Source organism: Pinus tabuliformis, chromosome J (assembly GCF_031772625.1).
Source record: "Pinus tabuliformis cultivar Carrire ecotype Pingquan chromosome J, CPIR1, whole genome shotgun sequence".
NCBI classification, from domain to species: Eukaryota; Viridiplantae; Streptophyta; class Pinopsida; order Pinales; family Pinaceae; genus Pinus; species Pinus tabuliformis.
In genome coordinates this window covers 380190133-380208512 of record NC_142295.1, presented here as the reverse complement: position 1 = coordinate 380208512, position 18380 = coordinate 380190133, and the positions used below count along the sequence as shown (strand labels likewise).

Here is an 18380-nt window from a genome sequence, read left to right as displayed (position 1 = left end):
GGCCAAGCAAGCTTGGAATTTAGTTATCTGTTGTGGTGGAATTTTTTGAAGCTTGCTCAAACTTTGATAAGTCTGGTAAGATTTCCTTCTCTTGTTTGAAGCATTACTGATTAGATTTTCGTCCTTCTTTTGGAATCCAATTGTGCGTGTTCTGAGTTCTAATCTGAGTTCATCCTAAGGCTAAAACCCGAGCTCTTGTCAAGCACACTGTGATCTGTCTGAGGCTACTTTTCCAGTCTATTTTTAAGCTCGCCCCTGAGGCCTCTTCTGCAGCTGTCTTAGAGGCTGAATTTTAGGCTATATCTTTGTTCATAGTTCGGATTCTAAGGCATTTGTTCAATCCCCCTGTGAATGCTTCAGGGTGTTTTAAGACAGATCCAAGACTCTTTTAGGGTTATAACAGATTTCTTTTGGAGGTTGGTACAAGGAAGAATGAAACTTGTTTTGATGGCAAAACAAATCTCTGCTTAGGGCTAGTCTAAAGTTTATTTGAAGTGTTTATTTCAAGTCATTCTTGGAGTCGCTCTTAAGCAAATCTTGAAGTCACTTTTAAGTAGACATTGAAGTCACTCTAGAGCATACCTTGAAGTCATTCTTGAGCAAATCTTGAAGCTATCCTTGAAGCAAACCTTAATATCCATCTTGTAGAAGGTTGAAGCAGAGATTGATGCATGTCTTGATACTTGTAGAAGTTTTATAACATAAGTCCTGAAGCAGCCCTCTAATGAAGTTGTGGAGCAGAGTTTTGAGCAAACCTTCAAGAACTTGTGAGGCGAAATCAAAAGAAGAGTAAGGGCACTTGTATTGATGATATGAGACATGAATTTTACTGTTGAGCTATATACAAATTACATATAGTTCAAATTACAAAGGGGAAGAATTGAAGTTGTTTGAAATAATTTGAATATTGTTGTAATTGGGCCATTGTCTTTTGTACGGGAGCCCAAGGAGATTTTATTTTATCTTTAACTCTATAGAGTGACAGGCTGGTTCTAGGGAAGGAAGTTGTAGCTTCCTTTAGGAGGTTGTCGCTTCCTTCTAGTGGGAGCTGGTAAACTTGGCGTTGTAGCCCTTCCAGTTGTAGTTGGTAAACCGGAAGTTGAAGGTTCCATTGTAATATAAATAAAATGTTCATATATTTCTTGTTTACTCTTCATATGATCTGATTGGTTAATGCTTGTGATACTTAAATTGTTGAAATTTATGAAACACTAATTCACCCCTCCTCTCAGTATTTCCAACATTCTAAACAAAAAGAACATGTACAAAAAATAGGGAAGCTGCAATAGGTGCATAATAATTCCCATTAAAAGATGCATAATTATTAATAATAATGACAACCATACTACACACTAACTTGCGCTATACACTAATAACTGATCATAACACATAGTGATGACAGCTCTGCTCTGCACATTAAATAAGAACAATAAAGCTAAACCTTATTGCAAAGAAATGAATTAATACATTTAGAAGAAAAAGATGAAAAGAACAATAATTTTGAAAGAGAAAACTAATTTAGTAATTTCTTTAGAGGGGCAAATTATAGTGAAATGTAGGTCATTTCTATACAAGGATGAAAGGCTCTTCCGCATGCATTAAATGCAGGTCACCTCGTATCCTACTAGGCTGATCTCTCCTGCATGGGGTATGGACCAATGTTTATTATTATAGGTGGCTGTCATCTCTGATCAACATTTGCACAGTAATTTTTCATAGTACTTTATCTAGTGACCATCGTACATTATTGTGTCTCTAAGCACTCTATATTGATCCAAGAGCACCACACCAATCAAAGGTGACATTATAACTACAAATTACATCTTACTACAGGTAGGTACATGTATATTCTTATTAATCCTCTCTGTTACTGATTATTTTAAATTGCATCATCATGAGCCATAGATTTGGTCTTAGAATTTGGTGATAACAAACTTGTAACAGTTCCTCTTCCATACTATAGATTTCTTTATGCTGCACTAGTGTTGAACACCTTTCAGTTGGATTTTACATTCAGGGGTTAACAACAATATCAAATGTAATGTCCCCACTTAGCAGGTTTTGCTAAGTAAATACATTTTTTTGGCACAATTTTGGCATTTTGGCATTTTTGACTTAGGAAAAGTGGGTTAGGACAGCCCCACTTGAATTTTGAGGGAAAAGGCTCCCCAAACATTCGAAGAAAAGATAAATTAAGAATGAAATGGAATGTGGGGGCCACTCCAAAAGGGAATTCACACCCCTTAGGAGAAATTTGACTTGGGGAAGAGAGAGAGGAGGCAATTCAACTTGGGGGACCCACATGGAGGATAAAGGAGGAAACAAAGTTAAATAGAGGTGAGAACTTCATTTTGGGTCTTTTTCTAATTTGAGAATCAAACCCCCTTGTACGCTTGAGCTGTTGAGCCAAGTCTACATAGTGTTGATCAGCACAAGAGGTTTCCAAGTGTGAATCTCAACTCCATACTCCATCTTTAGTGGACTTCAAGTGCCACTCTAGGGGAGATCATCACCACATCTCAGAGCTGTTTCTGGAATATTTGCAGGTACATTCAGTCATTATTTGGAGCAAACTGGGGGTAGAAGAGGGAGTACAAATCATTTGGAGAAATAACTACAGTGCACCCTTGATTCCGGGCCTTTCAGGAGCAGTTGGCATTGGTATTTGCTGCAGGTTTTGGGCATTTTGCTGGAGTTTTGGTGGAGCAATTCTAGCTCATTTTGGCAATGCGCAGAGGCTCTCTGGATGGGCCTGCGCAGGAGTGGATCTGAAGGAGTTGAGGGGTGGTTATGCCAGGAAATTTGGAGGTATTGTCGAGATATTTGTAGAGGCATTTTTGGAAGGATTTTCCAAAGGAAATTTGGACGATAGCAACACATCCTTTTCAGCAGTGCGTGTTCCAGGCAGAATAGGGAGTGCACATTTTTGGGGCTTCCTGGGCCAGTCAGAAGTAGCCCAATTCCTTGTTGGGATTTTGTGGGTTTGGGGCCTAGACGTTGCAGCTAATTTGGCTGAATTTTCTGAGCATTTTGGAGGGATACAATAATAGTTCTTTCTCAGCAGTGCAGCAGATTGTTCCTAGTTGGGCACAGTCATCTCAATAGAGCCATTTTCAGCACTTGGATGCCATCATTCATACCTAGGTCTTTCCCTTGCTTACTATAGCAAGCCCAAGTTTCACCATCTCCACATATATTGTACTCTTTCCTGTTCAGTTAATAAAATGGCTCAGCGTGGCACAATTTTTGGTATTATATGTTGCATGGGCTAAATTTTGTGTGTGCATGTTGTTATTTTCTCTTGTTATCACTGTTGTTTCCTATTAGGAATCTTACATCAAATGCTCTAGAGAATCATGCCTTTCGATGGGTTACTAACTTCAAGGGTCAAGAGTTCACTTCTACCATTCACTTTTCATTATTCTTTTATTATTGATGATGGGAGCATGGTAGTGAAGCCATTTATTAACAATGGATCCTAGTGATGATTTTTTATCAGTCTAGAACACATGTTGGGTTTCCCAAATTTGTTTTTTATGATTAATGACGCGCTCATGGTAATGGAGCCATAGATTAACAATATCCTAGTGAAAAATTTTGGTCAGTTTGGAATGACACATGTTCAACTTTAACAAATGCATCTAGATGTTAGAAACATTTGAAGACTGAAACATACAAAGGCAAGAAACATCACAACTATTCCCATCTATTTTTGAAAATTATTGGGGCTATTTCTCAATGTTTTCTGGAAACTTCACAAGCTACTAGTAGTTTCAACTTTCCAACAATTTCACTGTTTTTCAGTTAGAGCTTTAAAAAAAGTAAAGGAAAAACCCTCTAAAACCTTACCCAGCCCCATCGACCCTAAAACAACACTTCTATTTTGGTATGGCATTGGTGGACACCAAACCTTCATCTTTGATGTTTCCCATCCTGAGTCTGCATATTTCCATGCTTTAGTACATAGTGTTTGGAATCGTGTTCCTCAACCTTGGGGAAAAAGGTTGGCTTTTATGGTGGAAGGTGATCATTCATTGCACTGGAAGCACATGAGAGAACTTTCAAAAGCCCAGTGATAGTTAGAGGAGGTGTGTATTCTCTTGGAGGAGGACTTGCATAACATTACCCTCCAAGAGGATGAAGCTCAATTTGAGATGGTGGTTTGCAAGGAGTATATTACTAGAAGGGCTCAAGTCAACGCTTGACTGCAGTAGGTCCAAGAGAGCAAGGAGGGATCTAAGTTCTTCTTCAACTTCTTGAATACAAATGTGGTTGTTGATAGGATTCTTAGTTTATGTAGAGAGGGTGGAACTCTTGAGGAGAACCCACCTGAGACCTGAGGTATGTTTAGTGATTACTTTCAAAATATTCTCTACTTAGCACTTGTCGAAGTTAGTTGTGGCTGCTAGGGATGCTCGCTATAGAGTGGTTCCTCACAAAATCTTGATTGGAGATCATGACTGATTGGAAAGAGATTTTACAAAAGATGTGTTTTATGTTGCCCTATCTTCAACGCAAAATGTGAAGTCCCTAGGTATTGATGATCTAACTTATGAGTTTTATAGGGAGGTGGGGGACATAGTGGGGGAAGACTTACAATCTTATTCATGAGGTATTTTCCGTAGGGAGTCTTTTGGAAACACTTAATCAACCATAGATTCTATTAGTGGGTGGCAGCTGATAGCTTTATTGAGCGTTTCTTATAAAACAATGGCCAAGGCTCTATCTAGGAGAATTCGTAATGTGGCCTAAAAAATTGTTTGCCAACAGCAAGCAGGATTTATACAAGGACAATATAATGTGGATACAGTCTTATCAAATTTGGGAGGCCATGGAGTGGGCTAAGGAGTTTGGTTAATAGGAACTCTTCCCAATAATCAATTTTGACAAAGGATATGATTGTATTGACTAGAAATTTATCACTGATATGTTGACTTTCCTTGTGTTTGGCCAACATTGTGTTAGTATGATTAACACCTTGTTTACATGTGCCTCTTCTTTTGTTTCAATGAATAATGTGTTGTCCCCTCGTATCCATCTCTATAGGTCAATCAAATTTGGATGTCTTTTGGCCCCTTATCTCTATGTTTTGACGATTGATGCTCTTGGATATCTATTGGAGGTGGCTCATCGGAAATGTCAACTCATATGTATTTATCTGCTTTGGGGGGGAGATATAAGCGTTTACACTTTCCACTTGTGAGGTATGAGTAAAGGAGCTCCCGAGCTTTGGAATAAAATTGCTCTATCTTTTATCTAAGCTATTGTGGAGTGTATGTACAACTTTGCTATATGTATGGCAAATTGTTCTCGACGCATTATTGGTAGCTCTTATCCGCAGTTTTGTGGATACCAAAGTTAATTCAAGGGCCACAGGAGCAACCTTGCGACATTGGAGAAGCTTAAGTACCCTTAATTCTTATTGTGTTGTTTACGTCAAAGAGGAAAACATTACGCTTTAATATCATCAAATTATTGCATCTGTAGATAATATTTAAGTAGGGGGCACCCTTAGAATTGTCTTGAGAAGTGGATCTTAGATAGACCCTCTCCCCCATCAAGTCTACCAATGTTATGTGACAGTCAAGGTCATAGGCCAGAAGCCATTCAAGGTAAAGGAAAACGCAAACATTCAAATTGAAGAAACACATGAAGCTAAAGTACCAAAGGACAAGTATCCCTTACGTCCCCTGAACCTCTCTTCTTTTATTTTGAACATGTAAATCGATTGTGAAGCTCATGGGGATGGCCCTGAACAATTTCAGAAATCACACTGTAGAAATAGCTTACGACACTCTCAATGACACTGAAACAAGGGTCCATGAGAAAGAAGAGGACTTCTGTGTTTTCATTGCATGTATAATATCTGTTATAATTACCCTTGAATAATCCTCCCATATGTCCATGACAATGTCAGGATTGCTACATAATTTTCCTGCTCCTCAAATATGAAAAGTAATATTTTTCTAACACAAAATCCCAAATTTTACTATGAGGTGTGATTGCTAATTTCAACTTGCTTAAAACAAATCTTCACTTTTTATAGGTGGTCTTAGCTTAATGGACCTTGAAAATCTCTTTCAAACTCTAGTTGAAGGATAGGGTATAGTATTGTATTAATGTCCATGTAGACCAATATGACCTGTTGGACATGTGTTTAGTTCTTATGATGATGGGGGCGAATAAACTCCGGGAGGTCATGAAGGAACATGGTATACTATCCCCAATTGCTTCTACAACTACTAACTACAATAGCATGCCTTTTACTTACAAATAAATGGCTTTGATAGTAATTACAATGACACACTGCAACTTTTACTGACCAATAAACGGCTACTATAGTAATTACAATCAGTCATTCAAGAGTCCAATTTATTTACATGATTTAGTCAAAAAAACTTCTTCTAATAAAATGGAGATTGGCCATAAACCTTTGAAATTTGCTCTTGTTATTGCTAATTATAAAGGATATATAATTTATGTTTTCTACATATCAATCACTAAGACTTCTGCAGTCAGTGAATGTATGATCCAGTAGTGAAGGTGGCAGCATGTCAAGGTTCATTTCTCTTGGAGGCATACATAATAAATTGAGACCAGGTGCAAATCCTGGGTGACTTTGACAGAAAAGTAACCCCTTTTGGCAGCTTAGCCAAAAAGAGATGCTTGTCTTTAGTGGTTCGCCCCTCAAGGATCATTCTGCATGGGAAAACAGGCTGCTTGTGATGCCCAATCTCTATGGGCCAGTTGAAACTCTTCTATTGAACTTGCACTTTCAAATAAGGAGAAGTTAAAAGAATCAACATGAAATGGTAATCATAATGTCAAGCCTGTTCTGTATGTGGGTCAAACATTCTAGAAAGTAAATCAGCAAAATATCCTGAAATTAAAATCGCTTGGAAGAGTAAACAAAGGAATGAAACCTTCAGAGTTGATCTTCTTGTAACAATTTGCTGCATCTACATATGCTGAAGCTGCCTCATGCTTGCTCTCCAGCTGTGATGAAAAGTGTGCATTAATTTGTTGTTACAGGACATCTATCCCTCTTCACCACAAAAGAAATATATGATAATGATAGAGAGCTGAACAGACCTTTAAATGACAGTTAGCACGCTTAATGCATACTGATCCGGCCTTGTCCCCTGGAACAAGTATGCATCTATGACTATCAGTGAATACCAACTTGAAGATTTTCTTTTTTAACATACAATGGCACACACCATACCTAGTACCTACAAACAGAATATGGATTCTAATACACTGCACCAAACATTTACTTAGAAATTAGCAGTATAACTGTAGAGATATCACAATTCATACCCTTAAGTGGTTCCCCCAAGAAAGCTCATGCCCAAATTCCAGCATAGTGATAGTTCATGGTTCATATGAACCATATTAAACACTAAATAAACTAAAAATGGAAACAATATGACATCCAACCTCTGATATCAAAAAACCAAAAGCCAACCTCAAAAAATAATTTACAAAGACGAGCATAGATCCATCTTAACTCCGGATTTTAAGTGGAGAGAGATATGAACTTGGGTTTTGTCTTATCCCTCTTGGTGCTCCATAGATCCAGGGTTAAGACAGATCTATATTAATGAATTATAGGATAGGATCAACCTCAGGTTTAATGAAACAAGGAACAGTTTGACAGATTTTGAGAAGATGTGTCCCTGATGATGGGTGGAGTACCCACCCAAAATGTTGATTGTTTCAATCAAGATACACAATTTCTCCAAAAGAGAAAACACATTAACAGCAAGGAGACATTTGCTCCACAGGAAACCTTCAGCTTGAATCTCTAGCCATTGCATACCCCATAGACCCTGTAAAGGGAGAGATTTTCACAGAATAAAGTTTCAAGGTTGTCTTTTTCTATAGCTATTAGGGCAAAAAAGGAGTTCCAAGTACCAGGAATACCCACTTCAGATAAATGATCTGGTTTGACCATGTCTTTGGTTGTTATTTCCTGTTTTTTTCATTTAATTATTTTTCTGAGAGCTGTGTGTCTTTTGACTGGTTGTATGCAGTTTTTTTAGTTTTTCCTTCTTATGCTCTACTTCTCACATGACAAAATTGTTACCCCTCAAACCAAAAAGGCTCTAAATAACAAAATTTCCACGTAACAGTTATAAGAAAAATTGAAATGATTATGACACTTGCTAGGAATGACTATATTTTTATATGACAATACATGCGAACAAAAATCTCCAAGAATCAAACAAGAAATCAATCCATTGTCAGTTCTTGCAGGTTCAAAATTTCAAACTATGTGAAAATACGTCACGAAGAAAGAATAAAATTTGTGAAAACAGAATATTAAGATTAACAGCATGATTTTAGTAGTTCAGAAAAATATATTCTCATACTCTATACAGGAACCTCAATAAATATATTCCTTTAGAGATTACAGAACCTCATATTGTCCTGATTTTAACAGCCCCACCCTCTTCAGCTTTCCACGTCAGTTAACTTTTATAGATCGTGATTTTCTGCTATTAACCTTTTTACCAATTCAAGCAGTAACAATCTAGACTATAAAATGAAAAAAATTGGGATCTGTGGTCTAGTGCTATCTCCCGAAAGATAGATGTTCAATCTATACAGGAAATGTGAACTACAGAAGTCCACTAAAAAAAATGCAGAGGAGTGGATAAAGAAGATAATAGCACAAGATATAGGTGCCTTTCACAAAATGGATCAGAAAAGTAAACCTAATACAAAATCAACTTAATACAAATAAAACAGACTAATGTAAGTTTGAAATGAAGAACTATTTCTGTCAATTTTTGAAAAAGCTTATGCATTGACAGCCATTTTGGATCCAAATAAATAACCCCAAGAAAAATATAAATTAAGTAGGACTTCATGTTTTTTAAATAAAATATAAAAACAATAAACTAGCTTTCTCAATGTTGTATACCCTGGCTGTGCTTTGGGATCCAGATTCCAGTATAACAGGAAGAAAAATATTGGAATGTATTTAAGGGAGACAACATACATGATCTGACACAATTTCCAACATTAGGCGCCTTTGCAATCTTTTGAAATCTCTCAAATATAGAATACATATTTCAGATGTTACAAACATAGAAAACATTTAATATTGGAGAACTGTTAAATTGAGCTAAACTAATCAGCAAAATTTATACATATAATATTTTACAAAATGTTCCAATATTGAATGCATTGCCAGCCTTTCTATATCCAGAAATAAATTAGATTAATAAAGATGAACCAAAAACAGAATCAAAACTTAATTAAAAAATTCCCATAATGTATGCATTGGCAGACCTTTCATATCTAAAATGACAATAATATGAGAAGGAATCGGAAGTATTTTCTAGATTTTATGTATTGACAGCCTTTTCATGTCCGAAATAAATTGGGATAAATCAACATCTAAATGCAGAATGAGAGAATTTTAAAAATGATTGGGTATAAAAGTAAAATGGATGCACGTTCCAAAATGCGCGCACTGGCAGCTGCTTCGGATAAAAGACTATTACAGAAAATACGGTAAAATAAATGAAAATTGAAAAAGGATTGTGTTATACTCCTATACCAATATGTGTCATATTTCATGATTGACTTGATGAGCTCTGTAATATGTTCATCATTTCCTTGCTGTAAAGGTTTCCATATTATCAAAAGATCAAAAAATTAAAAAATGTAAAGAGGGTATATCCTAAAAGAAAAATCAAAGGATAAAAAGAATAAAATGGTCAAAAAAAGTGAAAGAAATGAATCTCAAACAAAGAAAAACCAGGAAAGTGGGCAAGTCCAAAAAGCCACTACTGTTTCATTTTCTGTAAATAAAGCATTGTGTGCAGCTTGTTGAACTTTATGCCACAATTGATGAATGGCCAAACAGCTTAATCTTGGCTAGTTCATGTTTGAATTTCATGTTTTAGAGATAGAGAATAAAATCTGTCCAAACTGTTTAATCTTGGCAGATAAGTAGATAGGTAGAGAAGCAAAGGAGCTCAACTATTTAATCTGAGCCCTTGGAAGTAATAAGTGCAGACTTAGGTAGGCTTACCATGGAAAAGAAAAGAAAAGAAAAGTTGATGAGGGTTTGCTAGTCTAAGTGCACCCAAGAAAGAAGAAAAAATGCTAGGCCAAGTAGGCAGGGTAGGTAGATGGTGTTGCAGAAACATACTTGTGATTGATTTTGTCTCTAAAAAATGTGTTAATCTTATCCTTATCACAAGTGCAAGGCAGATATTTTGATGTAGCTCAAGCGAGGCAGATTCATAACTAACTTCCCTTCATGTTTTTTCCCCAAATCATTCACTAAACCTCCCCAAAAGTATTAAGAATCTGCTCTTAATATCATTAAAATCATTCATTCCATTTCAAAGTGATTGCCTAAGTAAAAATCTGTTTTACTTAGAGAATAGTCATATTTCTCCTATAAAACCACTTTTCCCTTTAGCCTAAGTGTTTAACCATATAACTTAGCGCTTTCCACTTCAAAATCATATTGACTTCTAATTTTTATTATATAAATCCCATGTACATGGTTACCTTTCCCGTAATATGTATATATAATAAATCCCCGAATATTAATATCCCCGCCCATGATTAACTATAACCATAGCACTATTTTTATAATGGAATTAATAAACTTATTTGAAGTTTATTAAGAACCGTAGCCCCACCGCGCTAAAGGGATTAATCACCATTTCGGTCGATTAATAACCAAGCCCCGAAACAATGCAGTTGCGCCCAAAACCATTAAAAAGCATTGTTTATTTGCATCGGGCCCGCGCATTAAGTCTCCGCCATATTCCATATGCGTCCGCCGTCCGATCAACCGATCCACCATCCAACGGTCCGCGATCATTTCGCACCACCCTCCATCGCCGATGTTTGACGCGCGGGGAACCGCCGGTTTTTCCGCCATACCAAGTCCACGCGTCAAGCTCCCGACATGTTCACTAGCTCTCCGCCCGAAACCGCCCAGCCCCAAAAGCAGTGCGGGCGAAACCGCTTACCACCATCCACCGTCCCCTTGTTGATGTCATCCGCTGATGTCACCCTCCGTACTGCCACGTCACCGCCATGTCATCTGTCCTGTACCTCCCGTTGACGTCATGCTTACGTCATCCGTCCTTTGAATTAAAATTTCCCGCCAAAAATCATTCTGTCGAATAAAAGGGAAAAGGGTCATTTTTGTTATGTTTCTCAGCATAGAGCTCCCCGCGCACTCCGAGCGTAAAAGCGACTGGGTTCACAGTTCATTCTCGACCGCCTCCGGACCAGAAAAGGCTCCATCGACGAGCTTCGCCGCCTGTCAACCGACCCTCCAGTGTACGGTTTCCTCCTCTTTGACACAGGTACCTGTAAATTTTCTCAATACCTAACTATCAACGCATAAATTACTAGAGGAATGGTAATCGGAAGACACGTTAGCAATTCTATTTTGCCAGACAGCGGTGAGCAGGTATCAGTTCAGCATCAAAAAGGGTCAGTTCAGCATTAAAGAGCACCAAGAGAAGTCAAAGAGTATCAGACGAGCATTAAAAAGTGTCAGGACAGAATTAAAAGCAGCAGATCATAATTAAAGAGCCCATTTAAGACAGACAGTCAGCGCAGAGTTACTTCAGAAGACAGCTACAAGCCGAACCCTAAAGGTCTGCCTCCAGCACAACATCAATTATCTTTCTCGAGCCGCTTCTATGTCACTTGTAAACTATTTTAGGTTAAAACTAGATATTATCTCACAACTGTTATAAGATATAGGTTGTACATATTTTGATGTATAAATACCCCTCCATTGAAGTATTGGGAGGTTGGTGGTGTGTGGATTTCTTAGACTCTGTTATAATACTGAACTTTGGAATAAAAAAGTTGTTGGAAACAAACTGTTGTCTGGCCTACTGGATGAAGAATTGAAGCAGAGGACTTGTCACAAAATTCTTAAATCAATCTCCGGATCAATAAGTCCCCTATATCTCATGTTTTACAGTTTCTGGTTTACTATATCATCTGTGTTTCATAATCTGAATGATAAAGAAAATCATTAATTCAGAATTTGCTTAACTGCACTCTGTTTTCAATCTTTATTATTCTCTGTGTTTTCTTCAAAATTAGAATAAACAGTGAATTCTTAATTGCTCTTGTTTCCTGATTCTCTCATGTTGTTTATTTGCTAAGGAATTCTTAACTGTTCCTTATCAGTAATCAACCATTTTCCCTCTTTCAATATGTTGAAGGATTCTTAACTGCTCTTCACCCATTTGAGCCCATTCCATCTGTTTCAATCCTTCATTTGTTCTTTGTTTGACTACCTTGCTTTGTGAAGCCATCCTCTGTTAAGAAAACAAATCCAGAAATCCATCTTCTTTGACTCCATCATGCCCAATGGACTAAACTACTCAGTTTTACCTCACTGTTCTATTGAATCTCACCACCCAAACTCAAAACAAAACCCTTGAACTTCATAACTAGCCTAACACCTTTAAAAACAAAGCTAAATCATAAAGAGAGAGCCCTCTCTAGATACAGATTGGCTAAATTCTGTATCTAAAAGATTGGTCTGTGGTTTCCTCGGCCATATTCCCTTTCTTACAACTTTTGGGAACAATCTGAGTGATAACATCATTGGCGACTCAGCTGGGGAACTGAATAATTGTTTGTTACTATGGTTTGTTTCATAGGCTACAGATGGAGCCTGAAGTTAGCCAGGTAGCCTTTGAAACTGCTTTTGCTTTGCAATTGCAGAAGTAAATAAATGTTGCTTCAGTCTATTTCTGGTCTAGCTTATGTATTGAACAGCTGGTTTCAAATACTTGATCAGTTCCTCTTTTCAAAAGTCTTTAGGAAAGTTTAAAACTCCCACATCTAAAAACCTCCTAGAAGAGACTATTAAAGTTGTATTGCCAAACCTATTCCAAGAAAAAACCAAAAAATATACCTAGAACTGTCTTCAGAAAAGATTCGTTACACTAGATCAAATCTGGATCCTAATCCCCCACCTGTGTTTGAAAATCCTAATCTGATTCCTAGGATTCTTAGAAGACAAGAGAGCCAAGAAATTCTGCTAGTTCACATCTTGACAAACATTTGCAGAACTCTATTCAGCCTGAGCTTACCTCTGAAAAAACACCATACCTTTTTGTGATTACTACAGCTTCTCCGGGTTCACCATCAGCACCTCCAACTACCCTTTCCACTCCTCCATCTAGAACACTCATTTCCATTGTTATCCCTACTCCTTCAGTTGGCACATCTATTGCTGCAACCATGGCAAACCGGTATAATCCCCTAAACTTACCTGCCAATCCAGGGGCTATGCCCCAAGACTATCAAAGTAAAATCCCTTCTTTTGAAGGTACCGGCACTTACACAGCTCAACAACATACCAATAAAATGACCAACTATCTTGAAAGTTATGAGATTGATGATGATGATGTTAGAATGAAAGTATTTGTTCAAAGTTTAACTGGAGATGTTAGAACCTGATTTAGAACCCTCCCTGCAAACAGTATCAATGACCCACAAGCTCTTTATCAGACTTCCATGAACAGATGGGAAAAGAAGAAAGATCCTCTCCACATTTTATCAGAATATGAAAACTTAAGAAGAGGTACACAAGAAACTGTCCAAGATTACTGCACCAGATTCAATAATATCTACAACACTATTCCTCAGAATCTCAGACCTCCTCCGGATTTGGCTTCGATTAAATTCCCTGATGCATTTGATTTTGATATGGCATACCAACTTAGGGAAAGAGCCCCCCGAAACTTAGAAGAGATGCAGAGTATAGCTGTCAATGTTGAGGCCAATCTGATATCTAAACGGTCTAGAGCCAGAGCTGAAAGAACACCTTTCAAAGAAGAACCTTCTGTCTTTGAACAAAAATTAGATGCAATTATTAAAGGAATGGACAGACTTGGAGATAGAGTGGAAACAATCGAAAGAAAATCCCCTTGGGATGGTCAACCAAGCAATACTGGGAGAAATCCAAATTTCAGGAAGAACCAAAATCCTAACACTAAAAAGACAGGACCTGACCAAAATATTAGGCCCCCATTTCAAGAAAATTATGCTGAAGCCTCAACTTCTGATGAACCAGCAGAAGACACTCAAATCAACCTGATGGGACTTAGCAATGAACAACAAGTTTTCTTGACCCAAGAGGATCAAGAAGCCCACATGGTGAAACAATTCCACACTCAGTCAAGTGAATCATTTGACTTTAGGGAGGGATATCACACAACCATTTATGAAGTCCACAAACAATACAATCTGAAGAGCAGAATGATAGATGTCCCTGAAATCAGCAAATAGAAAGATACCAAGCAGCCCAACAAGGGTAAGATCAGTAACCCCCCTATACATATTTTTTCTAAAACAGGTCCTAACCCTGATAACCCAATTGTTGCAAATATATCAGACAATCAGCCACCTAATAGACAACCTTCCACTTCCACCCCTGCTAAAGGAAAAGCAGAAGAGCCTCTAGAACCTGATTTGGAAGAAACTTCAGCCCATAAACCCATGCCTGCAGAGGAAAGAAACGCAGAAAATCAGTTGTCCGAAATACAAGAACTCAGAACGAAAAACCTTTCAATCTAGAGACAGAAGTAGGCAAACTAAACATAGTTGTTCCCTTATCAGAATTAGCTAAACATGATGTCTACAGAAGTCAAATCAGCAGATCACTCAAAATTTCTGTGAATGAAGATTCAGTAAACGTTTTTGATGACCAGCCTGAATTGATATTTGGCCCTGGAGTAAATGGAAAAACAATAGAGGGAGAAGTTCCTCCTTTCTATGTAGGTTTAAACATACATGACAAAATACTCCACAATGCCATGTTTGATTCTCGTGTTTCCCATAATTTAATGCCTAAATCTGTAATGGAGAAACTTGACCTTGACATCACCAGGCCATATAAAGATCTTTTCTCTTTTGATTCAAGTCAGGTCAAATGTTTGGGTTTAATCAAAGACTTATGTGTGTCACTAGTCCAATATCCTGCCAAAACCATCTTAATGGACATAGTAGTAGCTGATATTCCTCCAAAGTATGGTATGTTATTGTCTAGATCTTGGGGTGCAAAGCTCCAAGGATCTCTACAGTTGGACATGTCGTACGCTACTATTTCAGTGTTTGATCAACCCAAGAGACTATACAGAGAAACCTTAATGAAGTATGTAGTAAGTAGTCAAAAGAAACCTCAAAATTGGATTCTTTTATCCTTTACAATGCTGAAATTGATCCCCCACATGAAATAAAATTTCTGGCAGATGAAATAGAAGAAACAGCAAATGAAAAGTCTAGTGTCCGAATCTAAGAAATTTCTGAACATCATGAAACATCAGATAAACCAGAAGGAACTGAAAAACCAGATCTCCCTCTTAAACAGATACCTAAAACTCCAGATGCTAATTATAAGCATGAAATCCTTTGGTACTTAGAATTTGATGGTTCTGTGAACAAATTAGGAGCTAGGGCAGGAGTCTGGGTGCACAATCTTGAAAACAATCAGGCTGAAGGCCATGCCTACAGATTAAACTTTAGGTGCACTAATAATATGACTGAATATGAAGCTCTGTTGCTAGGTCTGAAACTAATCAAGAAGTTAGGAGCAACTAGAGTGTCAGTCCTAGGAGATTCTGATTTAATTATTCAACAGATAAAAGGGAAGTTCTTAATGAATGATTCCAGATTGAGAGAATACAGGGGAATAGCCATACAGATCCTCAATACATTTCTAGAAACTCAGCTTGCCAAAATCCCTAGAAAACATAACTTGCAAGCTCATAGCCTAGCAATGTTTGCCAGCATCTGTAAATTACCATTTGAACCAAATCATCAATTCACAGCAGAAATTAGACACAGGCCAGCCATACCTGATAATGTGAAGAACTGGCAAGTGTTTGACAGTGATCATCAGATCAACAATTTTTTGACCCTAGAAAAAGAATTTTCCAGCACTAATGTAGATGGAGATACAGTTACTGGGTTTGATCCAACAAATCAGATAGAAACAAACATTTCAGCAAAATACGCAACTCACATGCTTCATCCAACGAAATTCACCAATAAGGAAATACAGGATCTTAAAGAAACAGATGTTGATGAGATTATTGAAGGAGAAACTGAAATTATCAATTTGAAGGACAATCATTTGCCTAAAGGATTAACTCCTTTGGAAGATCTCTTTGATTTCAACGATATTCCAAAAATACCTCAAATGGAATCTCCAAAAGCAGACATTGAAGACTACAAGATAGGAACTGAAAACAATCCAAAAATGGTAAAATTATCCAAATCTTTGCCCCCTGATCAAAAGCTTAAGTATGTTGAACTGATCAAAGAATTCCAGGATGTCTTTGCCTGGAGCTATGAAGACCTAAAATCTTATGACACCTCTGTAATTTAGCATACAATACCCCTCAAGGAAAATCAAAAACCATTCAAACAAAAGCTCAGAAGAATCAACCCTATACTGCTTCCTTTAATTGAAAAAGAAATTAGACGAATGCATGATGCAGGGATAATTGCTCCAATCAGATTTTCAGAATGGGTGTCCAATTTAGTGCCTACCAGGAAGAAAACAGGAGAAATCAGATTATGTGTTGACTTAAGAAATGTAAACAAGGTTTCTTTGAAGGACAATTACCCTTTACCTAAGATGGATCATATTTTACAAAGGGTAGTAGGTGCTTCTAGGATTTCACTTTTGGATGGGTTTTCAGGTTTTAATCAGATTCTGGTTCATCCTGATGACCAAGAAAAAACTGCATTTACAACACCATGGGGTACATTCAAATATGTTAAAATGTCATTCGGACTTAAGAATGTAGGGGCAACCTTTCAACGAGCAATGGACATAGCTTTTGCAAAAGAAATTCACAATTTTCTGGTTGTATATCTAGATGACCTCACTGTGTTTTCTAGATCAGATCAGCAACATTTAGATCATTTGAGACAAGTGTTTTTAAAATGCAAAGAGTATGGTATTTCATTAAATCCTAAAAAATCTTTGTTTGGTCTAGAAGAAGGCAAACTCTTAGGCCATATCATCTCCAAAGATGGCATTAGAATTGATCTTGCTAGAATAGAAGCTATTTTGAAAATACCCCACCCCAGAAATGTCAAAGAACTTCAAGCTTTCTTAGGGAAGATTAACTTTTTGAGAAGATTCATATCTAATTTGGCTGAATTAATCAGATTGCTGAACAATATGTTAAAAAATGATTCAAAGGTTAAATGGACAGCAAAAGCCAAACAAGCATTTGAAGAAATTAAATTGGCTTTAACCAAAACATCAGTCCTTACAAGTCCAAAATTCAATAGAGACTTCATCATTTTCTCATTTGCATTGGAACACACCATAGCAGTCGTTTTACTGCAAAAAGATGATCAAGGATGTGAAAAACCCATAGCCTTTTTCAGTAAAGCACTCAGAGATGCACCTCTGAATTACAAAATCATGGAAAAACAGGCTTATGCACTTGTGAAAGCCATTCAAGACTTCAGAGTCTATATACTGTACTCACATGTAGTAGCTTTTGTACCAAATGTTGTTGTCAAAGACATCCTGACTCAGGATGGAATTGAGGGCAAACGAGGTAAATGGATAGCTATGATATTGGAGTATTACATTTGAAATAAAACCTACAAAGCTAATAAAAGGACAGGGACTGGCCAAACTCATAACTGAAACAAACTTTCAAGCCCTAGATATTAATGAACTGGATAATGACCAGGAGATGGCGACTCCACAAATCAGCCAGGCCTTCTTAGAATCACCTTGGTATGCTGATATAATTCATGTATTAATAAACCTGCAAGCTCCTCCAGGGTTATCCAGAACAAAGAAAAGATTTTTAAAGATGAAAGCTTCAAAATTTTGTATTTTAGATAATGCTCTTTTTTGGAAAAATCATGAATGTATTTTATTGAATTGTTTGATAAAAGAAGAAGCTGACAAGGTTCTCAAAGAATTTCATGCAGGGGACTGCAGAGGACACCTTTACTGGAAATCAACTACAGAGAAAATCCTAAGGGCTGAATTTTACTGGCCAACCTTGTTCGTTGGTGTAAAGAAGTTTGTCACTGCTTGCCACAAATGCCAAATTTTTGAAGGCAAAAGGAAACTGTTACCCTTACACTTGAGACCAATTTCCACTAAAAAGCCCTTTCAGCAATGGGGTTTAGACTTCATTGGAGAAATACAACCTTCCTCTTCTGGCCAACATAAATGGATTTTCACTGCCACAGACTATTTCACCAAATGGATAGAAGCCATTCCTTCTAGACAAGCTAATGATACAGTGATTATAGGATTCTTAGAGACCAACATCTTCTCTAGATTTGGCTATCCTGAAAAGATCATAACCGACAATGTT

General features: G+C 37.2%; 1 protein-coding gene across 1 annotated transcript in view; it reads right to left on the bottom strand.

Annotated features, from left to right (window-relative positions):
- Nucleotides 1-18380, bottom strand: part of LOC149227342 (alpha-soluble NSF attachment protein 2-like) — a 249567-nt gene that overhangs the window by 224183 nt on the left and 7004 nt on the right. Inside the window, exons 3-4 of the mRNA XM_089377761.1 lie at nt 7093-7142; nt 6924-6996 (exon numbers count right to left, since the gene is read on the bottom strand). Coding sequence (XP_089233887.1) covers nt 6924-6996; nt 7093-7142 — 123 coding nt within the window. The remainder of the gene's footprint in view (nt 1-6923; nt 6997-7092; nt 7143-18380) is intronic.